Below are 26,545 nucleotides of genomic sequence, written 5' to 3'. Positions count from 1 at the left end.
CCGGCGTTCAGAATCCCGACGCCGGAATCCCGACCGCCGGAATCCCGACACATTCTCCCTCCTGGGGTGTCCACAACACCCCTGGAGGGAGAATAAATTAGCGTGCCGAGCGTAGCGAGGCACCGGGCCCGCTGCATGGCGAGCGCAGCGAGCCCGCAAGGGGGGGCGATCCACGTCCCCCCCTTGTCGGCATTTCGGCTGTCGGGATTCCGGCGTCGGGATTCTGAACGCCTGGATCCCGACCGCCGGGATTCAATACTGAATCCCCTCACAGCACTGAGTTAAATCCCTACCATGGCCCTAACTGTGCGGAGTTTGTATATTCTCCCCGTGCTTGCTTGGGTTTCCTCCGGGTACTCCTGTTTCCTCCCACAATCCAAAAATGTTCTGGTAGGCTAATTGGCTCACAACAAATTAACCCTAGAATGTCTGTGTGCGTGTACATGTGGTAGGGAATATAGATTGTAAGTTCCACTGGGGCAGGGACTAATGTGAATGTTCTCTGTAAAGCGCTGCGGAATATGTGTGCGCTATATAAGAAACTGTTAATAAATAAATACTACACAAGGGAGATCATTGTGATTTTAACACACAGCACTACGGGTGCCAGATGACCTCCCGACAGTCGTGAATCCCGATTGGTAAATGCCCAACAGTAGTGATCCCATCTTATAGGGGCTATTCTCCCTTGTGGGTGTCCACGACCCTCATAGAGGGGAAATAGAACCTGTGGCGTGTACAGCGTTTCCGCAAGAGGCTTCCCTCTGCTTGCCCCCCTGTCGGAGTACCGGCAGTTGGGATTCAGATGGCTGGATACTTATCAGAATTCCGTCTCCATGCCCGCTATACCCCACCCCAGCACAACTCCTCTTCTGCATGTAAGCAGAGGCCGGCCAACAGAAACTTGTGGGATGGATTGCGTAGAGACTGGATTTAAATGTGCAGAGCACTCTGAACACAGACTAGAACAGACATAGGCAACCTGCAGGCCTCCAGCTGTTGTGACACTACACATCCCGGCATTCCTTGCCAGAGTATTGCTATTAGGAAATGATAAAACGGTAGCAATGCATGCTGGGATGTGTAGTTTCAGAACAACTGGAGGTCCGCAGGTGGCCTATCACTGGACTAGAAGCCACTGAGACAGTTGTCGCATTACTAAATATAAAAAAGGCACAGTGGTCCGCATTGCTGCCTCACAAGTGCCGGCCATTATCTATGCGGCTGCTGTATGCTATTGTGTGGGTTAAGTGACACACTACGAAAACCTAGTGGTAGGCTAATTGGTTTGTGACTAAGGACACCAAGGCGTAAACCAACTTGCTGTGATGTGTCTATCTCATTCACACCCTATCGAGAAGGTAAACACCGTCCTGAGCACGGAGCAGTCGCAGCTGCTACTTGTGAATGTTACACGAGAACCATGGTGACCCCACTAACAATCAGCGCTGCCATAAACAGAAGGTCAAACCGACAAATCAGCAGCAGAGGGTAAATAAGAACAGAGCCATAACTTTACACAGCCTAGTATAGAGGTCACCAGGCTAATGTCATCTCACTCACAGGTCATTCATATATCCTAGTGGCAGCAGGAGGATTGTACCAGCCAGAAGTGACCCCATCACTATTCTAGTGCTGTGCCCGATATTCATACGCCTGGAAATGAAAGGTGGTTTTATTCATTAGATGGAAAGGGATTCTGGGGGGGGAGATTTATCAAACCTTCTAAAGGAGGACACGTGGACGGTGTAGCCCATAGTAACCAGCTCTCTATCAGATATCAAGTACATTCTATAACATGGGAGCGTTTATACGATTGGTTGCTATGGGCAACACTAACACCTGTCTTCTTTTGAAGGTTTAATAACGCTTCCCCTCTGTCCTATAGGGAAACACATTATAATGGTATGCAGCAGGTTATGATCATGTCCTCCTTATTGAGGTACCCCAAATGTAGGATTTGTGGAATGTGAATATGTGGTAATGACCCCACAGAGCTATCGCTGCAGTACAAAGTATAATATGGTGACAAACTTCCTGGAGCGCCAGTATTCAGAATCTGGGCCAGATGTACTAAGCTTCAAAAGGGTGATAAACAGCCAGCCAATCAGCTCCTACGTGCCACGTCACAGACTGTGTTTGAAAAATGACAGGTAGGAGCTGATTGGTTGGTTGTTCATCACACTCCATTTTATCACTTTTGAAGCTTCGTGCATCTGGCCCACTGTGGGGTAAATTTACTAAGATGGGAGTTCTATCGAAGATGGGATATTGCACATAGCAACCACAGTATACTACTTATTTATTTAGCACCTTCTAGAACATAATAGGTTTTCTGATTGGTTGCTATGAGCGAAACCCCATATGCCTAAAGTCTAGTGGCCAAATACCCAGTGGAAGTGGCCATTTTGAGGGTTTTACCAATATCCCCCATCATCGGGGAAAGGCCCAGGTTTAGATGCATTCTTTTTGTTAAAACAGAGTTCTTATAAAAGAAACACACTTATTTATTAACCATTTTGTTATATAGCGCACACATATTCCGCAGCGCTTTACAGAGAGAATATTTGAACATTCACATCAGTCCCTGCTAGGGAAGCCAATCCCGGGGCATTTTTTCAATCCCAGAATTCGGGATTGAAAAATGCCCAATCCCGGGATTGGCTTCCCTACTATTAAAAACCCACCTCGGCCGCCCCGCATATTTACTTACAGATGCGTGGTGTGGGTGGGCGAGATGGGGTGATGGAGCCGCTGGTGGCCCGGTGTGCCGGCAGGTCCGCTGCTGGGCGGGCGGGCTGGTCCGGGGACAGGACGGCTGGGCGGGCTGATCCGCTGGTGGCCCGGTGTGCCGGCAGGTCCGCTGCTGGGCGGGCGGGCTGATCCGGGGACAGGATGGAGGCAGACAGCCTGTGCGGCCTGAGCAGCGTGACCTCTGACGTCATCACGCTGCGCAGAGCCGCACTGCCTGGGACGGGAGAAGCCGGGCAGCTGCTGAGCACCCGCTCAGACGCTGCCCGGCATTAGACTGCGCATGCGCAGTCTAATCCCGAAATCCCGGGATTGGAAACTCCAATCCCGAGATTGAAATCCCGGTGTTTTGGGGGCCAAATCCCGGGATCCCGCGGATCCCGATCCCAGGATTGACCACCCTAGTCCCTGCCCCAGTGGAGCTTACAGACTATATTTCCTACCTTGCAAAGTATTATATAAACCAAAGCATTGATACAGTCAACATACTTACATGGATCTGTAGTATATGCAGTAAGTGTAAACAAATTAAAGCAGCGCATCTTGGCAACTGTTGCGAGTGTTGACGAGGACATGCTCTGGTGTGTTTAGAACAAATTGGATTATTGTATTCTTGACAAAGGGTTAATATATAGAAGATTTGTAACTTAGTCATGGTTAACTTAAAGACATATATTACACCAGAAAGCCCAGTTGAAGCAAATGCTTCGAAAACTAGTAAAGTAGCTAATGTGAGAGAGAGAAAGAGAGTTAGTTTCACTTGCTGCCAACAGATGGCAGTGTTTCGGTGACACACAGACACTACATTTTATTTATATATATATATATATATATATATATATATATATATATATATATATATATATATATATAGTTCCAATACTGCCGGCACTCACCAATACCATACAACTTGCTCCAGGTGCCAGATATACGTATATATGGATCCAATCCCCACAGGGACAATAACGGCACTCAAGGAGACGACCAGCTTAACAAACAGGTGTTTTTTTCTGCACTTCACCACTATGTTTTGTTTGATTCAGTTGATGTGTCAGTGGTCTTGAGGAAGGGACGCCAGCTCCGAAACTGTTGACCATGTATACTGACCAGTTTTGCACTTTTATGCTTTAATACAATTTACCCACGTTTTTTTTGAGTGCCGCCTCCTGTTTTCATTTTTTTGAAAATAGTCATTATATACTTCTGATGTGGAAGGCACCTCACCTGTTGACCTATTGGATATACTAAGTGCCGGTCCCCTCTCTCTCTCTCTCTCTCTCTCTCTCTCTCTCTATCTCTCTCTCTCTCTCTCTCTCTCTCTCTCTCTCTCTCTCTCTCTCTCTCTCTCTCTCTCTCTCTCTCTCTCTCTCTCTCTCTCTCTCTCTCTCTCTATATATATATATATATATATATATATATATATATATATATATATATATATATATATATATTTATATATATTGTCTGTGTGTCACCGAAACACTGCCATCTGTTCATATATCTGTGGCCTTACTCCCGTGCAATCCTGCACCATCCCCGTCATAGCTGCATAGAGGATAGGAGTACAGCTAAAGCACCATAGTACAGCAAATCAATATATTACAGCATAGTAGTTTTCTCTGTCCACAGAACGAAACACAGACGGTTACCCTGGAACCTTTTTCATAGAGCAGCAGAAGTGTGCGAGCTCCTACCGCAGTCATGTAGCAAATTGAATTCTCATAATGTGTTTTGAAAATGATCCTTGTAAGGTTTGATGAGGTGGAAAAGTACGGCTAGCGCTGCATTCTTACAGTAGCGCTCGGTGTGGTGCTCCTGGCACCTTGCCATAGCTAATGCTTATTTAATGCTGCTGAAACTTGTAAACCCATTTAGAAGAATTGCTATTGTATTATCGCACCAAGCAGGGTGGTAAATAAGCTTCTGCTGAAGCATCAAGCCGTTTCCTCTTATTACATCTGCTGCCGTGTTTTCATTTCGTTCCATCGTTAAATCCAAAAATAATAATTTATTGTAAAGCACCTGGATGTATATATGTAAATGCAGTTGATCAAAGGGCAAAAAGGGAGTAGTACCAATGTGTAGCTGTAAGATGTGAGATCTCTGCATTCAGATGTTAATGACAAAACAATATCCGTGAACAAATTAGTTTTTCATCTACTTTTATTTTATTGTTTTTGTACTCTTATGTGGGGTACACACCAGGACGATTTGGCCCAAAATGAGCCAATTTAGATACAGTCTCGATCAGGTAGGATCTGAGAAACGACCATTGAAGTGGGTGCAGGTCGTGATCGGATTGCGGTCACATCAGGTGCATTTTCGTGTGGGTCGTCGGTGGGCCGTGGGCTCCATCAGCTCGTGAGCGGGTCATACGTTCCTGTAAGGACCCGCTCACGAACTGCTTCGTGCTGGTGTGTACCCAGCATTCATAATAAAACCATAAGATCGAGACCGACAATACACTAATTGACACCCCCAAAAAAGTGAAAAACTCAAGTGGACCTTTCAACGTGTCCTCCTTTTCATGTCGACTTTTTGACCCTGTCAACGTTTCCAATACCGACCTTTTCACCCTGTCGACCTATTGCATGTTGATCTTTTGGGGTAGACCGATTGACTGTATATCTAGACATGGTCTATCTAATAATCCACACCCATATAGATTGCAGTGACAATATACATGTAGGGGGCCACAGTCCCAATTCATGGGGGGCATTGTCCTTTTACACTTGGTCTTGACCGGTGCTTTTACCCTTCTCTTAAAAGTACCTTTAATGACATACACATCATGTCACACAGGGCCGTTGAGATAGCCACTGGTCCCCAGGTACTGAAAGGGGAAGGGTCAAATCCAGGAGGCTTGACTAGGGCCGCCGAGAAGGGGAGGGTACTAATTACCCGGGCTTGCTGGTCCGACCCCCCTCCTTCCCCCTCCATCCCTCCCGGACAGCAGCAGCAACACACACCTCTACAGCATGTGGTGTGCTGACTGCAGGCTCCGCATGAGCATCTCACTGACCGCGTGAGAGCTCATGCTGAGCCTGCTGTCAGCACAGCACATGCTGTAGGTGTGTGCTACAGCTGAGGTGGTGGGGTGGGACACCCCCTCAACTTTAGAGTGTTTTTTCACCCCCTCTAAACATTTTGGGGGCGTGGCCTAATTGCGGGAGGTGGACACGCCTCCCGCGATTAGGTCATGCCCCAAAAATTACCTCTCGTGGCCCTGGGCATAGCTACGTCCACCTAAAAAAAAAAAAAAAAGTATGCCCCCAGCGCTATAATACCCTGGACAGTGATTCCACATTCACACCCCACTCTCAACCCGGTTTATTGCCTGATCGCTAAGTCACCAACCCGGGTCAAGGTGCAGTGTGAATGGGTAACCGGGGTCAAGCAACCCAGGACCCGTTCACGGTATAGGGGAGGCAACGCTATCAGCTCTAAGAGCTGCCTCCTCCCCTGTGTGACGTCTCTAACCCAGCAATAAGCCGGATCAGACACGTAGCTTTCAGACCGCAAATGCTGGGTCGTTCCTTGGATGAACCCATGTCCCTATTCTGGGTGCGACCTGGCATTTGCGGTCTGAAAGGGGTATAAATGCCCCCCCCCTTCCCTTGCACCCCTGATGTATGTGACACCCGTTCACTGCTTAATGAACTTGACCAACCTCCACCAGAATCGTGGCAGAGCTTATACTCGGGATGGTAAATACTGTACCTTTTTCATTTTGTACCTCTTAATAAAATGTTGTTCTGTTTGCTGTATAATGAGGAAATGTGAAAATAAACTTAGAGCATCTGTTTTTATGTCACAGGTTTACTGTTTTATTGAAAGTCATTAAATCCCAGGTGGAAATTATTATATTGCTGTAAAATAGTTTGGATTAGCGCATTATATCACGTGTAAATGTGACGGTCAGGATAATAAATAACCTCCATTGAATTCCCATTATGTAACTTTTTTGCATTGTAAATCAGTTGAGGAATAACCGATCTTTTGTCAATATCGCTAAACCAGTCCTTTAACTCTCTTAAGACACGCAGCTCAATACTTAATCTAGTGTAATTGAACGGCGCGCGGAGTAATAGTTAGCACACGTTTTGTCATTGTAAAGAATCTGCCAATGTTGCAGGTAAATAGGCCTGTGATGTCCTTAACACACATGTCCCAGATTATCCGCAGTGAATTGACCGTTTTACTATTGATCAGTCGTTGTCATGTCCTGAATTGCTGCGTTTAGCAGCGTATGGATATAAAGGTACTGTATTTATTATATGAATGGATAATGGGCCATCTGCGCCCTAATAAAATATTTTATGATCTGCCAATGTGCTTAAAATTTGTGCAATCCAATAAGGCTGATTTTAGAATGTTTTGAAGTTAGATGTAAAGTAAATCCACACGTGGCCTCTATTTCCTTCTTCTTTCCAGTAATGCGGGTTAAAGACAAATCATTAGACTATAAGAAGACAATTGAGTTGGTCACAGTGGGCATAGTGTAGTTGAAACAGTGGCTCTGAGTGACCAACGAATTGGCATGTTTCCTTTGCACCCCCATGGAGGTTTATAAGGACATTGGCAATGTTAGGCACCATGTTGGATGAATACGGGCAAATTCCAATTGTAAAAAAAAAAAAAACTTCCATTTTTTTTTGGAACTCGCTCGCTCTAGTTTTAGTATTCCTCGACTTGGATTTACCACCATGGTGGGTGGTGTTGAGATGCCGGCGGTCATAAGATTGACCGCAGCATCCCGATGAGAAGAATCCTGACACCCGGGTGGTAAGTATTCTAACCCTTAACTGTCCCTCCCCCTATGCATCCTAACCATAACCTCGCCTATACTGCCTAGGCCTAACCATGCCCACTGCCGGCATGACGGAGTTCCGGCTTTAGTCAACTCACCAGTGTCGGTATTGCAACTTTCAGGGGTGGAACCAAATTCCACAACCTGTAATGTGAGATGGAACTAGTTCAACCTCCACCTTAGCCCTACGCACTAATTCTAATAGAAAAGCATTATAGTTTGCTGGGGGTGCCAAAAACCTTACCACTGGCCTAATGGGAGGAAGGGGGTAATTAGGTGGCAGAGGGAAAATGAGTTCCCCCATCTCTCTAGGACCACTTTAAGCCCTGTCAGCATTGGTATTCCAACTGCCAGGTTTGGACAATCCTACACAAGAATATTGCTGAAAGTTTTCATTGTTAAAGGGTTCCGTAGCACCTTACAAAGTACATGCACAAATGAGCAAGACAAGAAACCAGTGACTTAGAGTATAAGGACAAGTACATGGTTTGTAAACATTGCAGCATCAGTGGTCAAGTAAGCTGCAGGGTAGCAAACACCACGGGTTAGGTGCTGTAGTAGGGAGTGTGGAATATAGATCATAATACAAGTAAGGGACGGAAACCGCACATGGGAGAATATGGTCCTCCTTAAGAGCTTACATTCAAAAGGGGAGGGATTTGTCAAACAAATCTGGAGAACTATTGGTGCAATGTTTTTGTAAAAGATCAAACCAACTTCTAGATAGGATATGCGATAAGTTATACCCCTTTTCCACTAGCAAAAATAACCTGGGTCAATGCGCGGGGACGCAAGTGGAAACGTAAAATCCTGGGTCAGTCGACTCCAACCCAGGTAACTACCATGGTTGGACCCGGGACGCTCGCGGGTCCAGGGGCAGTAGAAACGGATAACCCAGGTCGACGCACCTGTTCACTGCAATGTACAGTCTCCACGGGGGGGAGGCAGTTATCTCCCAGTGCTACCCTGGCCCCGCCTCCTGATGATGTCGCCGCCCGGCTTAATGCCAGGTTGGGCTTCTAGTGGAAAAGCGCTTGCAGGCTGGGTCATAAGCCAGGTACAAAATCCCGGGTGCAACCTGGCTTGCTAGTGGAAAAGAGGTGTAAGTAAAGCAGGATGGACTGGCACTAGAAATTAACCCTGACCTATCAAGTTTTCCTGGTTACAGTGATATCTACATAATGTTACTGCTGCTACTCATTGTGCTATGTGCAGACCTGTGGCCCACAGCGAATTACTGCCTTAGGCTAGGCCAGCATTTTTCAACCACTGTGCCGTGGCAAACTAGAGCCGCTGGAGCCAGAGATGTGTTTTTAACTCTACACCCTGGGCCACTCCACATTGAAAACAGTTGGCATTGGGATAAGATCTCTCCTGTGCTCTGAAATAAGCCTAGCACAGACTCCGTTCTTTACTTTAGAGCAGTGGTTCCCAAACTGTGTGCCTAGGCTCCCTGGGGTGCCTCAGGACACTTGCAGGGGTGCCTTGGGTTGGTGGACCAGGATCAATTCATATTATTTGTGGTCAATGTACCAGGCAAAACCAGTGCTTGTGGCTGCCAATCATAATATATGTGGACAAACAGAAGTAAATCCTGTCCCTCATCAGATAGCTGTGACATATAAACACAATGCACTTAATTTAATATTTTTTTTCTGAATTTCTCGATAAGAAGCATTTGGCCTAGGGGTGCCTTGAAAACATTTTGATGCTCTAGGGCGCCGTGATTCAAAAAAGTTTGGGAACCCCTGCTTTACGGTGTTCACCTTGGGGCCAATGTGTTTAATTTTTGTGTGGGAGAAGTGAATGATGGGTCTGTTACTGTATATCAAGCCTATTGTGAGTTTTTTTTTTCTGTGGGGACCAGTGTGTGCGTTTTTTGTTTCCCCGTGGGGTTCTGATGGTGTACTGTGGCAATTTAAAAATTTTGTCCAGTGTGCGGCATATTGAAAAAGGTTGAAAATCACTGGGCTAAGCAGATGTTATGGGCTAGATCAGTGGTAGCCAACCCTAGCCCTCGAGAGCTACCAACAGTGCACATTTTCCAGACAACCTAGCAGCTGCACTCATTAATCACTGACACATTTTAAAAGATACACAGATGGAGCTAATTACTTCACTTGTGATTCTGTGAGGAGACCTGCAAAACATGCACTGTTGGTAGCTCTCGAGGACTAGGGTTGGCTACCCCAGGGCTAGATGCACTAAGCTTCAGAAGTGATAAAATGGAGAGTGATAAACAGCCAGCTCCTACCTGCCATGTCACAGACTGTGTTTGAAAAATGTCAGGCAGGAGCTGATTGGTTGGTTGTTTAACACTCTCCATTTTATCACTTTTGAGGCTTAGTGCATCTGGCCATATGTGAGAATATTTAAACAGCCTCTGTAAAGCTCTCCATATAAGTGTTAATAAATAATAGATATTTAATATAAAGTCTAGTCCTATTATACGGTCTTTTAGGCAGGGAATTTATATTTTAGTTGGGGTGATGCAGTGTAAAAGTGTTGCTGTGATTTCCATTATGTACAGCGGGCGTCTTGACGCGTAGACAACAGAGCTGACATGTTTCTATTGACTCTTTCCTAGTTATCCGTACAGCGAAGACAGCAGCCAGGGGAAGCAGTACATGAATACACGCTGTCCAGCGTGGTGTGACCGAATTCTAATGTCACACTCTGCTAAGGAACTACTTTTAAAGGTAAGTCTTCCCTGGGACTTGGCCTGGCTTCATGGGTGGCTAAGGTCTGTTGGTTTTTTGTTGTTGTTGTTTTTTACTAAGCTAATTGCTTCAGTAAATAATTATCCTGTGTGATGAATGAGATAGGAGATATCGCAAACTCAAGACCCCCGTACACTAGTAAGATCTGCGCTGATTTGACCCCAGAAATCCCCACAAATCAGATGTGTGACATTATATCTAACCAGATGCGCAGTCCCGTGTCCATCGGGTCGGACCGTACAGACAGAACCTGCTGTAGGTTCAATTTATCAGATTGGACCAATCAGCGGCACATCGCGGGTGTTTTCTAGCACCCACAGTATTTTGGATCTGATTGGCAGAAGTGTGCCAGCGGCGGGGATTTATTGCATGTAAAAATGGCACATCAAGTGCCAAATCGTAACTGAGCCTCCCGGGGAGCTGCCGGGGAAGCTCAAGGGCAATTTGGTCCGACTTGTCCTTGTCGGACTAGTGTATGGGGGCCTTAAAGCTGACATGGGGCACTGTCGTCTGTTCTAAAAATTTAGATATTTATTTATTACCAGTTATATATATTTTTATATAGTGCACACAGATTCCGCAGCGCTTTACAGAGAACATTCACATCAGTCCCTGCCCCAGTGGAGCTTACAATCTATATTTCCTAGCACATGTACACGCACACACAGATATTCTAGGGTTAATGTTGTTGGGAGCCAATTGGCCTACCAGTATATTTTTGGATTTTCTGGGAGGAAACCGGAGTAAACCCACGCAAGCGTGGGAAGAATATACAAACTCTGCACAGTTATGGCCATGGTGGGGATCAAACCCATGACCCCATTACACCATCCGTGCTGCCTCTGATAGCTGACCTCTCCAAATGGCAGTAGTGGGTGTGGATCCATCAGAACTGGGCCCTAGGTAGCAGCGTATAATACCAGAATTTCCAGCATGATTCAGAGATAAAATAAGTTCTTACAGCAGCTGCACCCTGCAAAAAAGTCACTATCCCTATATGGTATACATGCTGATAACTGGCAGTCAGGATACAGCAGTCTGAATAGTGTCGCCAGAATCCCGGCATGGTCAGATATACTTAGCTCCCCCCCCCCAAACCTGTACCTCCCTCCCCATACCCTAACCCCCTTCCTGAAGTGTGACCCTAATGCCCGGTACACACCAGGGCGACCCGCTCACTATGCACATCGTGAGCGGGTCGTCCGAGCCGCTCACAATCACGCGGAGAGCACGAGCCGCTCACGATGTGCACCGTGAGCGGTTTCCGATCCGATCGCGACCCGCACCCAGGTGTATGGTCATTTTCAGATCCTACCTGCTGCAGGTAGGATCTGAATAACGACCGACCCGCTGGGCCGCGCATCGGATCGGGATCGGATCAGAACAGGCAAAAAAGGGCCCAATCACCACACAATCTACATCCAATCAGTCGGGATTGGATCTAGATCTATGGGATTGGGCCCTTGTCGTTCTGGTGTGTACCCAGCATAACACTTCCTGCTAGTGCCTAACCCTATCACCCTTGCCTAAACCTATCCCCCTATCTACGTGCCTAACTATAACACCCCCCTCCCTGCAGACTAACCCTAACCCCCCCCCCCCCCCCCCCTAGTGCCTAAACCCCCCTTCTCCAGCCGGATGGTAGTGTTCCCTGGGCATACTTACCTTCAGCATTCCAGCAGTCGGGATTCTGGCGGCGGCACACTAATTGCTGTTGGAATGAACTGTATATTGGTGTGGCGATACTGGACTCGTTCTGCATATGCACAGAACCTCCTACAATCAATCGGCTCAACTGATTGACCTGAATATCAAGCACCGTGTTACTGAGGAAGCCAGCCTGTTATATTGCAGAGAACTAGAGGCACCTCTGAGGCATGAGGTACAGCGTTAATCTATCTTGCCGGAATATCCGTGCATATGCTTATTTTTCCTGTGTTGTACCGTATGGCCACAGTCCTGCAGAATATTCTGCCTTTTATGTTATTATACCGGCCGCAGAGCCTGCAAGCTTTGTTATACACACAATCCATCATTACTGAGAACACCCTGCGATCTATTATTGGACACTAAATGCTGATCCAGCTCAATTTCATTGAGGGGGGGGGGGGGGGGGACACAGAAGATTATATCTAAAATGCACTTCACAGTCTCCCCTCTGAAAATGGATGGTGCTCACAAATTAGCACACAGCGCGTGGAGCGCCCCACACTAGGCGTTACAGATTGCACAGACATGGGGCTGTAAACAGCTTTCACGCAGCACCATCTATCATGCTATGCTCGGTTACCTCACCATCATGTTATTTTATGCTTCCCGAGCCCTAAAACACCAAAGGTTGCCCACTGCTTGCGAGTCACGTTGACGCCTGGTAGCGCGCGGTAATGAATGCCCAGCCAAGTGTGCCCGGCTCCTGCTTGTGTAGTGCTGTCATTTGTTTATCTGTCTAAAGATTATACAGTTGAGGATCCACAATTTTATGCTGCCTTTTTAAATTATCAAGTTCCCTATTTGATGAATGCTTTTCCACTCGCAAAGGAACTGCCATTATGATCTTGAAATATTGGAAAGTGCTCATGCATACAATGGGGAAGGTTATGTTTTCCTATGTGGTTTTGGCAGGCAACCATAATATAAAGTAAACCTGACCTTAAGCCTGCCTAATGCATTAACATAATTTAGTTTTTTTGTCCAAACAGTGATGTATATATTACGCTCTCACTCATTCAGACTTGAATGATTACAGAGAAAAACTCCTTTCCGATATTTAATAATAGCTGACATGCCGTTGCTCCGTGTTTGCAGAGGATGTCATTATGGGAATTACAGAGCTTTTTTTGTGTTTTGGAATTACGATTTTTTTTTTTGTTGCGCACCGTTAGTCTCCTGTCTCTCATCTTCCCCCTTCTCTGGAAACGGAAACGTCCAGAAGACGGAGGCAACTTGGGACATTTGTTTAATACGGCTGCTAAAGTAAATACAATACTTCCGGTGCGTACACACTGGCCGATTTTTATTTATTTTTTTTTATTTTTTTTTATTATATCGCTCGTTTTGGCCCTTCTGAACGATATTGTGTAAAATATCGCCCAGTGTTTATGCTACAAATGATGAGCGATGTGCACTCCAGCAGGATGTTAATGACCCCAGGCAGGGGTGTCTATGTACTGGTCTGCATCTACCCACAATTGCACACACAACCCCTTAACGCACTTGGCCTAAGTTTGATCACTCTGTCCCGCCTCCCCAGGTGCTATATGTTAATCTCTGTAAATGCCTTTTTTCGCCCAGGTACGTTTGTGCGAGTCATTGTACACAGGCCAAGCAAGATGTCATAGGTCTCACTATGCATCGGCCCATGTTCTGACCTACTCCACCTTAGAGGCAGGCCCACGCCTTCAGTCTCCAAGTCCTTCCCTGGTAACTGTTGGGCTGGTTCCAAAAATTTGGAACCATGATAAATGAATATTCTCGGTCACTGGTTGATTTTATTCCAACATTTTGGCACAAACTAAAGTTCTACAATCCCTATTTCACATGTATTCTAAAAAATCTCAGAATAGGTGAATATACTCCTCTATTGCGCAGAGACTGAATTTATTTTATTCTCTTTATGTTTTCTTCCACAGTCAGAGAATGATGAAAGAATAGTGGTGTATGACAGCATTGGGCCAAATATCTGCATGGGGGACCACAAGGTAAGGCGGTCGCTTCTGACGTTGGTGTGTGTTCTCCTCCGTCCCAAAGCTGTGTCAATGCTAGCTGTGTACCTCCCTTATGGTCCAATATGTTTGGGACTGTCCCATTTTGCCGTCTCATCAGTGAGGACCTTTCTCCCGACTGCTGAGAATATTGGACGGTGTGCTCAGCAATACAAGGGTCTTCACATAGGGTGGTGGGTGCGCGTTACCCACATATGGGGATGGTGGGTGAGTGTTACCCGCGTATTGGGATAGTGGGTGAGCGTTACCCGTGTATGGGGATGGTGGGTGCGCGATACCCGCGTATGGGGACGGTGGGTGAGCGTTACCCGCGTATGGGGACGGTGGGTGCGCGTTACCCGCGTATAGGGGACGGTGGGTGAGCGTTACCCGCGTATAGGGGATGGTGGGTGAGCGTTACTCGCGTATAGGGGACGGTGGGTGAGCGTTACCCGCGTATGGGGACGGTGGGTGAGCGTTACCCGCGTATAGAGGATGGTGGGTGAGCGTTACCCGCGTATAGGGGACGGTGGGTGAGCGTTACCCGCGTATGGGGACGGTGGGTGAGCGTTACCCGCGTATGGGGACGGTGGGTGAGCGTTACCCGCGTATGGGGACGGTGGGTGAGCGTTACCCGCGTATGGGGACGGTGGGTGAGCGTTACCCGCGTATGGGGACGGTGGGTGAGCGTTACCCGCGTATGGGGACGGTGGGTGAGCGTTACCCGCGTATGGGGACGGGTGGTGCGCGTTACCCGCCTATGGGGACGGGTGGTGCGCGTTACCCGCCTATGGGGACGGGTGGTGCGCGTTACCCGCCTATGGGGACGGTGGGTGCGCGTTACCCGCGGATGGGGACGGTGGGTGCGCGTTACCCGCCTATGGGGACGGTGGGTGAGAGTTACCCATATATGGAAAATGTGGGTGTGCTGTATGATTTATCTAGTAGTTAAGTGTGGAGAAGGTTGCCATAGCGATCAATCACTTTCCACGTAACATTCATCAATTCCATTCTATAAAATGATAGGTGGAAACTTATTGGTTGCTATGGGCAACTTCCCATTTTTCACCGCATGATACATCAACCCCTCAGTCTTACAATGTTTGACTCTGCGTCCTGTGAAATAGATATTTGTTCTATGAATATATTTACTTCCTATTTACAGCCGGTTGTGTTATCTTGTAAACATTTTTATTAAATATACCATAGATAGAATCTGACCAGTAACACATTGTATTTCTCCCCCCATATCAGACTTTGTATATGATGATTTACTAGAGCGCAAACCTTTAAATATGAAGCCAAGGTTAGACTGTGGGGGAAGGGGGAGGTTAAGGCCCCCATACACTACGCGATTTGGCCCCGATTTCACCCGATTCTGGAGGATTGGGCCGAGAAATCGGGTGAAACTGGGCAAATTGCGTAGTGTATGACATCCGATCTGATCCGATGCGCGGTCCCGTGTACATCGGATCAGATCCGGATGTCGGACGGTCTGCACATAAGATTAATCATGTGCAGCCGTCCGGGGGAGTGACAGGAGCAGGCTGGGGTCGGGGTCCGGTCCTGGGTACCTGTAGGTGCAGGCTGTAATCTGTATTGTGCACTGGGAGAGCCTCAGCCTCTTCAGATGTAGCGGCGCTGTGGCCGCCCAGTCTTTTGAATAGGATGGTTTCTATTCTCCCGCTGCTCTGCGGTCCCCACGGCGAGCGGGAGAATAGAAACCATCCTATTCAAAAGACTGGGCGGCCGCTGATTGGCTGAGTTCTCAGCCAATCAGCGGCCGCCCAGTCCTTTGAATGGGATTTCTTTCTATTCTCGCGCCGCGCACCCGGTCTCTCTGCATCTGCGGTCCCCGCTCCTGACCCTGCCTGCCGCAGCGCCGCTACATCTGAAGAGGCTGAGGCTCTCCCAGTGCACAATACAGATTACAGCCTGCACCTACAGGTACCCAGGACCGGACCCCGCCCCCAGCCTGCTCCTGTCACTCCCCCGGCCGGTCCCCACTCCCATCCTGCCGCTCCCCGGATTTTTCATGTGATAAATCGCAACCGATTTATCACATGTAAAATATGGCACATCAAGTGCCAAATGTTATCAAGCTCCCCCGGGGAGTTGCCGGGGAAGCTCAGGGTAAATCGGGGCTGACTTGTCCTTAGGACAAGCCGCCCTAGTGTATGGGTGCCTTTAGAGTTAGGCTGTGGGGTATGGGTGGACTTGGGTGCTAGCAGGGGGTAGGCTGTGGGGGAAGAAGGAGGTTAGGATGCAGGGTATGGGGGGGGAGTTGGGGTACTAGCGGGGGGTAGGCTGTGGGGGAAGGGGGTGGTTATTGTTAGGCTGGGGGGTATGGGGGGAGGTGGGCACTAGCAGGGAGGGTTAGGCTGTTGGGGGAGGTTAGGGTTAGGCTGGGGGGTATGGGGGGAGGTGAGCACTAGCAGGGAGGGATAGGCTGTGGGGGAAGGGGAAGGTTAGGGTTATGCTGGGGAGGTAAGGTACTAGCAGGGAGGGTTAGGCGTTGGGGGAAGGAGGAGGTTAGGGTTAGGTTGTAGGGTATGAGGGGAGTTGGATTCTCACAGGGAGAGTTAGGCTGTGGGAGAAGAGGGAGGTTAGAGTTAGGCTGTAGGGTATGGGGGGAGGAGGGTACTAGTAGGGAGGGTTAGGCTTTGGGGGAAGGGGGGAGGTTAGGGTTAGGCTGGGGGGTAAGGTACTAGCGGGGAGGGTTAGGCTGTGAAGGAAGGGGCTGTTAGGTTTAGGTACTCTTGTGGAGGGTTAGACTGCGGTGGGAGGGAGGTAGGGGTTAGGTATGTATTCTTACCTCACCCCTCTCAGGATTCCCTCCATCAGGATGCCGGCGTCGGTATTCTGAACACCGGCATCCACACACCAGTCCTCCTTATGTATCCCATTTGAGCAGTAAGCAGTGACAATGGGTTGCTGCTGGTGAGCCAGTTGTGTTAGTTATTGGGACTTACAGGCCTGTAATTGTGCTGCCGGTTCCGAGCAGTCAGCAGTGGCTCTTAGGGCTGCTGATTAGTGGACTGTGTAGTGTGACTGGGATGACAGTAATGGATTGGTTTGTGCTTGGTGCATTCTCGGGACACTGTTATCTGACCATGTTTTTTCCTTCCCACAGCCTGTCTTCCTGTCCTTCCGAATAGCCGCTGGGGCAGGTAAAGCTAATGCACATGTGCACAAGTGTTGTATCGTGCAGTGATGTGGTGGTAAATATCCATTTCTTTCTTTATTTTCTTCTGTTACTATGATTTGCTGGTATTGTTTGTTTGATGTGCTTGCACAGTAGGCTGTTAGTCTTTGCTCCTACAGTTTAATAAATGCACTTGCCCCATTCCACAGGGAAAAGATGCCAACACAACGAGAAGATCTATCAAGAGACCACGCTGTGAGGACAGCCGTTGGCAGTATAGCAGACTCCTCCTTGTCAGAGCCACGACGGTAACACCAGCTCCTCACAGCCACCTTTGTATATTACGGATCATCTACTAGGCTTCATCTTCCCAACGAGTCTCACATACCTCACTTTCTTGTACGGTTATAGAACATCCAGTAGAATCATGGATACATGTATATAATTTTTTTACATCACTGTTGAGTTGCCAAAATGCTAGCAGGCCATACATATCTGGTAAAGGTCCTACGTCGTTCTCCTTCAAGACCCAGTCAAGTCAAGACCCAATATGGGAGCCAAGCACACAGAGCTTTTCTCCACGGCCACCTCGGGAGACCTAATCAGCCGCTCTGGTCAGCAGCAACGCCGGACAGTGTTGCCCTGGCGCCTCCAATATGGCTAGACGGAGGAGTCACGTCATTCACATGCTGACGGAATCCCACCAGAGAGGCCTGTTATCACTAATCACCGATTTACCGCTTTCTTTTTTCAAAGACTGAAACGCTAATGAAGTCGTTAATGGCTTGACGTTTGCCAGCAAGCACCTGGAGCAACATAGGGGAGATTCTCTTAATAGTAGCGAAAAATATTAATGGTTTTAAATGAGTGTTCATTTTCGACTGAGGCCTGTGTCCCTAACGTTAGGCCGGCTAGGGGTGTAGCCACTAAAGTGCAATAATCATCGTCATCTTAAACAGACCATCCAGATCAGTAGCCATTACTAAATATCAGCGACTTCTGCGCTCTAGGCCGGAAAAACCCCGCTCCCCCAGCCCGCCCCTTATTTTAATGTTTTAAGAATAAATGTGATTACCATGTTATTTACTACACTGCCATATAACATGGCTTGTTTGTTTCTGAAGTCACACTGCAGCTGCTTTTCATTTTTTTATATATATATAATATATAAATATGAAAAAAATATATATATATACTTTTTAAAATAATTTATAAATCCTACCAAATCCTATGCTAAGTATTTTCTCCAGTACTGGCGTGTGTGCCATATTAGTAACAAGCGGTCAGGAGTAGCAGTTTTAGATATATGTACATCAGCAACCAAAATTTATATATGTAACCTCTTTGTGTGGTCCTCCTTGATGCAGAAGCACCATAGATTATATATATATATATATATATATATATATATATATATATATATATATATATATATATATATATAATTTCACATTATATACAGTAGCAGTTTTCACTTTATTACTCTTGTGATAAATAATTTCTATGTTATATTAAGGACTGAACGTTCTAGTTAGGCTTTGGGTGTCTCTTAGGGGTTTTGTGAACCTATTTGTCTTTTTATTACTGTTATATGGTGCCAATTTCTCTCTATACACAGTGATGACATGGGAGACCTGACCGGTATAGATTACATAGACTGTCCTAATTCAGGTAGAACCTAGTTTTTTTTTATTTTTTACAAAAACAAAACTTTGTTGCGGTTGGCCGATGACTCTCTCCCATAACCCTCCCATAACCCTCCCCCAGAGCGCCACCGCAGAAGAGTAATTGGAAAAAGCCTGTCGATGAAACACATGTTTTTACTTATTCATTTTATTTGGAACACTACAGAGCTCACGGACTGTGCGATTTGCATTAGATTGAGGCTTGGTGTTTTTGTTTTTTTCCGGTATAAATCACTACGTTTCGAGAAATGGATCTACGTCCACTTGCAGGATCTGTCTTTTTCCCAGCTACACCGCCGTCCGCGTGTACAAGGCGGATGCCGTGTTATGTTAGTGTGCCATATCTGTTGTAATCTTTGTCACAAGACTGTGTTCATGCAGACGGAGATTCCACTTGATGGTTATGTATGAATTGCCTTTAAACAACACGGGCTATCTAGTTCTCAACTTCAAGCAATAAACTGTTCATTGTGACAATCGAGTGTTGACTGTTTTTATTTTCCTTGTCAAGCTTGCAATGGCAATTAACAATTAACAGGCTATATGTGGCATTCCAGTTGTTGTGACACGGCAGGGCATATTGGGAAGTTTAGTTTCACAGCACCTGTGGTGCCTGCTGGTCATTGGTGTAGTTTAAATATGGTAGTACACACCCCATCACAAACTACTTGCTGCTACGGGCACTGTGAGGAGTGTTACAGTTACTACGTACATCAGTAAGGATGGGGATGTCTTCAGTCACTACGAAGAACACTAATAGACAGGTTAATGAGTCAAATCCTGAAACAGGAGCCAAGGGTCCTGTACCGTAACTTACAACTTAATAATTTTAGCGTTCTGCATAAAATGGTCAATTCTTGTGTATCATTAATCACAAAATTATAAATAGTATAAGATAATATTCAGCAGTCGCTTGATCAGCTTATTACCTTCTTATGAGCAGTGTTCTAATATTTGTGTTTCTTTTTTTACTATATATACAGGGATTTAAGTAAGACTTTGAATGTGTGGTTTGTAACGTCCGCTGCCAGACATGTCCTAGTACAGGTAGGGCGAAGGAGAGATGAGGTATATCACAGAACAGAGTACTGCTATATAGAATCTATCGTTTGATAATCTTGTTCTCTAATGTAGTTTATGAGGAAAGTTGGGCATTGTTTTTAGGCATGGGTCCTCAAACTGCGGCCCTCCAGATGTTGTGAAACTACAAATCCCAGCATGCCTTGCCACAGTTTTGCTATAAGGGAGTGTTAAAACTGTGGCAAGGCATGCTGGGATTTGTAGTTTCACAACATCTGGAGGGCCGCAGTTTGAGGACCCATGTTTTTAGGTATACTATACTGCACATCCGGTCCATGTTTATCGTTAATATCGGTTTATGCTATTATTCAAATGTCTTTCAAACATTTTTTTTTTTATAGAAAAGAAGATAAGTCCGGTACCAGTCTATAATGCCCCATACACACGTAGCGAAGGGAGCTTTGTGCTGAGCGACCTAGCATCGCTCAGCACAGATCGCTCACCGCACCAGCGATGTGGGCTGAGCAATCTGTCACAGCGTGCAGTATAAATCTAGTCAGGCGATAACGAGGGATACCGTTAGACCGTTGGGGATACTGTTAGGTTGACAGTCGAAAGGTGGACTACTATTGGTTGACATTAAAAGTGTTGAAAGTTCAACACATGAAAATTGTCGACATAGTGAAAAGGTCGGCATTAATTTTTTTCTAGAAACGAAAAAAGGACTTCTTCACACTTAAATTCAAGTGGTCATGGATGGAGAATATTATAGTGGCTGAGCGCAGCAAGGCACCGTGCCCGAAGTGTGGCGAGCGGACACAGTACACTTTTATATGAAGTCCATGTTGACCTATGTTGAAATAGACATAAAAACAAAACCTCATGTCGGCCTTTTCAATGTCACCATTTTGCTTGTCAACCTTTGGACCATGTCAACCTTTTGTCTCTCTCTGCTAATAATGGTCAGCCTTTTGATTGTCCACTTAGACACTGTTGTCCTACTAACCCGTACCCCATTGTGGATGTTACAATAGGGGTGTACAGAGGCCCCTGATTATAGGTACGACTCTACTTTTGTATACAAAATTAAGAATCTATTTTGCCACGTTTCCTTCTAGGAGGCCTTCCCCAGTGTAAATATAATTGTCTCATTTTGGAGCTCGCTAGAAGCACATATATATGCGATAACATCTTTTAGATCACTATATTTCTAATACTAGCACGCTATTCCCATTGAGCGCTTGCACAGAAGCTATACTGTCTGCATTCTCGCTGCCGGGTTCCTGAGCACTCGTCATTTCTGCACTGCTCTGAAAGGGTTCCGGCTCCCTTGAGTAAGCAGGAACGAATGTAATAAATTGAGCCTATTTATTACATCATCAAATTCTAATTAGAGACGTTGCAGCTGTGTGCTTTTCATCTGCCTAAGATGATTAATGGAATGTGTTTTAATTAGGTTGCATGCTAATCTTTCAAATAAAAGTCAATTATATGTTGTCAGGGGGGGAGGAGAACCGCTCAGCAAAACAAAGTTTTTAGTAAGTTGTTTCTATCTTGTCAGATGAACTCAGAAACATTATTGGTGAATGTGTTCATGGTTCACGACTGGGCTTGCATTATAATTATGTATTTGGAATTTGAGGAGCATATGCTCAAAAGCATCCATTCACGGCTGTGTGATCAGGTCTGAATTACCCCTGAGGTACTTTTTTTTTTTTCTTTTGTCATTGTTGCTGTGACATTGTCTTTGAAACTGTAAATAAAATATTTAAAAGAAAAAAAAAGATCTCACACAACCCCTGGTTCTTTTAAATAACCAGTGAGAAGATCGGTCACCCATTTAGCTAGCAATGCGCTTAAGAAAACCAGAGACGGAACTTGTAGCGGAGTGGCCATTAAGTTTGTTGAAAGTTGTAAGTCATTTATGAAATTTTTTGTGATCTCAGCATTTCCCTTATCTTACCATTCACCAGTCCTGTCACCTAATTTTCTTGCTGTAAATGTTCTATAAGGAGTCCCCGGATGCCTGCTTCTACCATATCTTAGTGAGGAGAATATATAAAAGTCATCCTCTAAATTGTAAAGGTATTTTAAGACTGCTGCTTACAGTAACCCTCAAAAACATGTTCTACATAAAGCACCCTCTTCGTAGAACTTATACAATTACCTTTCAAATGCTCAGGTGAGTCCTTTTTGTATAATAGAAGATCATGAGGAACCATTAGTAAATTCAACCTATGGTTTTCAAGGACAGAAGCACATTGATTGGTTTACAAGAGCTTCTCCACACTGTCCTGTACATAGTGGACCCAGCACTGGGATAACTTTATTTACACAATCAATACATACGGGTCATTCCGTGGTATATTTGGACTAAACAGATCATGTGAAATATATTTTTTTCAGCATGTGTTTTGATTATTTTGTGCGAAGTAAATGTTTGTGCGGTACATTATATGCTTTCATTTTAATGCAAAGCTTGTCATGAAAACTGTTAACAAACTTTACATGAAAAGAACATCTACATGAAAGCACTGTATTGATACCCCTTTTACACTATGAACATTTCCAGGGTTATTGCCGAGTTGGGGTTTGGTGTAAAAGGGACCCTTTAAAAATAACCCGGTAATGGTAATTCAAACCGTAATTCAACCCCCTGAAATGTTCAGAGGCAGGGTAAACGGGTAACCCATGTCATATGACCCCGGACCGTTTACACCAATGAGAGGAGCCATACTTCCCAAACGCAGCATCCTGCGGGCAGTCCAGAGGTGGGGCAGGCGCTATGTACAGTCTAGTCTGCTGTACTATTCAGTACGGATGCCTGTTTGCAGCATTTATTCACCTCACGGACGGATGCTGGGGGCAGCCCAGCAGCTTTCCAGGGTGGTGTTACGGGGGCTGTTGGATTTTCCGGCGCTTGGAGATGATGTCATTGTATCGACTTATTAATATATAATATTTAACATGTCTGCACCAACACACTGCATGGCAACAGTGAGGTGTGTGCAAGAAATTACTGACTAATTCAAATGGGAATTCTAGATGGCAAGGGCAGAGTAGGGGGCCGATGTGCAGGCTCTGAATGTGGACCCCATCCTCTCTAGCAGTACAGTCGACTCTCTCAATGAGCCAGAGTACTGTGGTCTTTAGGAAAATGGCACCTGCATCCACATTCCCGAGGTTACCTCTATTGCACATGCGCGAATAACCTGCTGCCATTTTCCCAGTGATTTTTGCTGCCAGACTGACGGAGAGATGAGCATAATTAAATGGGTGCAGAGTGTGTGGGCCACGCTGGACCTAGGGGATCTTTGTGCACAGAATACCTTGCACTCATTATAGATATGACAATGGGCAAGGGCATTTTAATTTTGCAACGTGTTGGGTTTATTAGTTTCTGAAGACCAGCGTATTTGTATTACTTCTATCCGGGAGCACAAGGAATGCTTAGTGTAATCCTCAACCGTGAAAGACTGCACTTGCCAAAGTTCATAACGGTCCTACTCCAACATCAAATAAATCGTAAATACATGGAGAAAACTTCAGTCGCGCCATTAATTGCTGGGAATTGGACGGGTGACTTATCTAATTTGGGGTTTGGATCTACGTTAAAGTCTACTATGATACTTAAATGTGCCTGTTTTGATATTCTAATCTTCATTGAAGCCCACTACAGATATGGTACTTGGCATAAGTGGGCCAAATTGCGCTCCCTACCCTCAACCTGACTCACTAAAATGTGAAACTAACCAGTCTTATCTTCAAATTTGCGAGAAGAGCAAATGCTGAATTACAAAACTGGATGACTACGCCATGGCATTGGAACAGGCGGCAAACTGGAGGAACCAGGGAGGAAAAACCTACTTTCTTTAATGTCTACTATTTTTAGCTTACCGCATGCTTAGGGCTGGTGCTAGGGTGTTTGGCGCCTCCCTGCAAACTATACATTTGTGCCTTCCCATACTTTAGAAAAAGCACATGCTGAAAATAAAAGGTGTATAATGAACGGTAGTAGTAGGGCCTCTTGTACACATAATGTGCCCTGTAGCAACAGAGCTGTAACTAGAAGTTTTGGTGACACGCGCACAGGCACAAAAAGGGTAAAATGTAGAGCATGCCTTTGTGGGGAAGGGCCGAGTACAAATTCACGTTACACCACATAGTAGTGCCATTTATACATATTTTGCCAGCTCCTTGGGCACACTGTGCCAGGTAGAGTCCCTTAAATTAACTGCACCAGGTAGAGCCCCATCAACACACTGTACAAGGTAGAGCCCCTTGGACACACTGTGCCAGGATTCCGCACACTGTAATGACCATTACACATTCTAATGCATTTTTTACATTCTGCTGCACACCGTTACCCTGCATCCATTGTGCGATTGGGCTGCCTCAGATGAGAGCAGCTCCATCTGTAAATATGCCATTTGTCCACCCCAGCACACATAAATACGCAATTCCTCCACCCCTGCGCACATAAATATGCCATTCCTCCGCACCACTCCAGCACACATTAATGTCCCATTCCTCGCCCCAGCGCACATTATTACACCATTCCTCCACCCCACCCCAGTGCACATAAATACACCATTCCTCCACCCCAGCACACATTACTACACCATTCCCCCACCCCTGTGCACATAAATATGCCATTCCTCCGCACCACTTCAGCACACGTTTTTACGCCATTCCTCCACCCACTGCACATTAATGCCCCATTCCTCCCCCCCAGCGCACATTACTACACCATTCCTCCACCCCCCCCCCCAGTGCACATAACTACACCATTCACCCACCCCAGCACACATTATTACGCCATTCCTCCACCCACCGCACATTAATGCCCCATTCCTCCCCCCCCCCCCCAGCGCACATTACTACACCATTCCTCCACCATTCCTCCACCCCAGTGCACATAAATACACCATTCCTCCACCCCACCACAGCACACATTAATACACCATTCCCCCACCCCAGGGCACATAATTACGCTATTCTTCCACCATAGCACACAATAATCGCCATTCCTCCACCCCAGCACACAATAATCGCCATTCCTCCACCCCACAACAGCACACATTGATACACCATTTCTCTGCCCCACCCCAGCACACAATAGCCATTCCTCCACCCCACCCGAGCATACATTAATACGCCATTCCTCCACCCCAGCAGAAAGCACTTGTCTGACTGCATCATACTCTGCAAGGTCTGCACTTACCAGTGTGTGGCTCTCCTGCCATCTGTACATGCATTCTGCTATTGGTCTGTATATTAAAGCAGTGTTCACAGTACGGAATGTTAAGAGTTCAAGGCCGGTGTACTCCTGTTCCGCTGCATGACTTGGTGTGAATAAGCTTCTGGTGAGATGTACTTTACAAGAGTTGTTGCTTTCCAATAAACAAAAATTATGCACTTCCTATGTTTGCAATACAAAATAAATGGTTTCTATTGTGTATCTGTCACAACGTGTTGGCAGGTACTTGTCTCATTTTTTTTTGTCCTTAGATCCATACAGTGATCAGGCCATCAATGGAACCATTCACTCATCGGGATTTATTGGGTCTGTTCAATAAAGTGTAAAATCCATCAGAAGCGAATGATTAGTAATGATTCACTATTGCTGCAGTATGGAAATTAATAGCACCCTGCTTACCGAGTGCACTCTCCTGAGACACAGGCTTGTATAGCGGCAGCTGTGACATATGGGTTTGTATAGCGGCAGCTGAGACGTACGGGCTTGTGCGAGGGCAGCTGAGACGTGCGGGCTTGTGCGAGGGCAGCTGAGACGTACGGGCTTGTGCGAGGGCAGCTGAGACGTACGGGCTTGTGCGAGGGCAGCTGAGACGTACGGGCTTGTGCGAGGGCAGCTGAGACGTACGGGCTTGTGCGAGGGCAGCTGAGACGTAGGGCTTGTGCGAGGGCAGCTGAGACGTACGGGCTTGTGCGAGGGCAGCTGAGACGTACGGGCTTGTGCGAGGGCATCAAATCCACATTATTTTGCATGCAGGGAAAAAATAGCCTCTTCTGCATGTAGCCCACAAATGCTAGCCAGCTAGATTTCATTACACTGCAATTAAGATTAGAGCTTGGCCAAGCCTTTCACATCGAAATCTCTCTGCATGTTACATCTGGCTCACCTGCAGCGCAGCATGGTCTTGCCATGGCTCAATTGTTACTTGCTCTTTTTTTATGAGAATCTCAACTAGCAGCTCTCGCTGTCCCTGTCATGTCTCTGCCCTGCCATCAATGTTACCGCTGTTACCTTTCCAATGCAGGCCGGGCTTTTGCTGTGCCACCAATCGCTGCATGCTCTGGCTCTTTTTTGCCACTCATTTTGTAACAGGAAGTGGTTACCTCAAGTTGGTGGGACTTCCTGACTTTTCTTTGGATCGCCCCAATAGTAACCCAAGGAGTCAGCTCATTAAAGCCACATTATTTTGCATGCAGGGTAAAAAATAGCCTCTTCTGCATGTAGCCCACAAATGTTAGCCAGCTAGATTTCATTACACTGCAATTTAGATTTGAGCTATTTGGCTATTGGCTACTGGTGTAATTAGAAATATTGCGCACCTCTACCCAAAAAAAAGTTTCTGGCACCCCTCCCCCATTAGATTCGTGTTATTTTTCATTCATGCTTGTTCCCAGGAGTTACATGCTTGTTGCCAGCAATTTCTATGCCTGTTGCCATGGGGTTTCATGCTAGTTTC

The 26,545-nt window shown here is 46.2% G+C and overlaps 1 protein-coding gene across 2 annotated transcripts in view; it reads left to right on the top strand.

Moving 5' to 3' along the window:
• Nucleotides 1-19,289, top strand: part of INPP5A (inositol polyphosphate-5-phosphatase A) — a 394,465-nt gene extending 375,176 nt beyond the window's left edge. Inside the window, exons 13-16 of one of the 2 annotated variants that reach the window (XM_083149447.1) lie at nt 10,149-10,260; nt 13,911-13,979; nt 17,116-17,152; nt 17,337-19,289. In XM_083149447.1, coding sequence (XP_083005573.1) covers nt 10,149-10,260; nt 13,911-13,979; nt 17,116-17,152; nt 17,337-17,386 — 268 coding nt within the window. In that variant the 3' untranslated portion in view covers nt 17,387-19,289. Of the gene's footprint in view, nt 1-10,148; nt 10,261-13,910; nt 13,980-17,115; nt 17,204-17,336 lie in introns of both variants that reach the window. The other variant, XM_083149448.1, reaches the window with a different exon arrangement.
• Nucleotides 19,290-26,545: the final 7,256 nt, after the last annotated feature.

This window comes from Crinia signifera, chromosome 6, assembly GCF_055691185.1.
Source record: "Crinia signifera chromosome 6, ASM5569118v1, whole genome shotgun sequence".
Taxonomy (NCBI): domain Eukaryota; kingdom Metazoa; phylum Chordata; class Amphibia; order Anura; family Myobatrachidae; genus Crinia; species Crinia signifera.
Note: the sequence above shows the minus strand (reverse complement) of the source record. Positions and strands in the feature narration are given on the sequence as shown.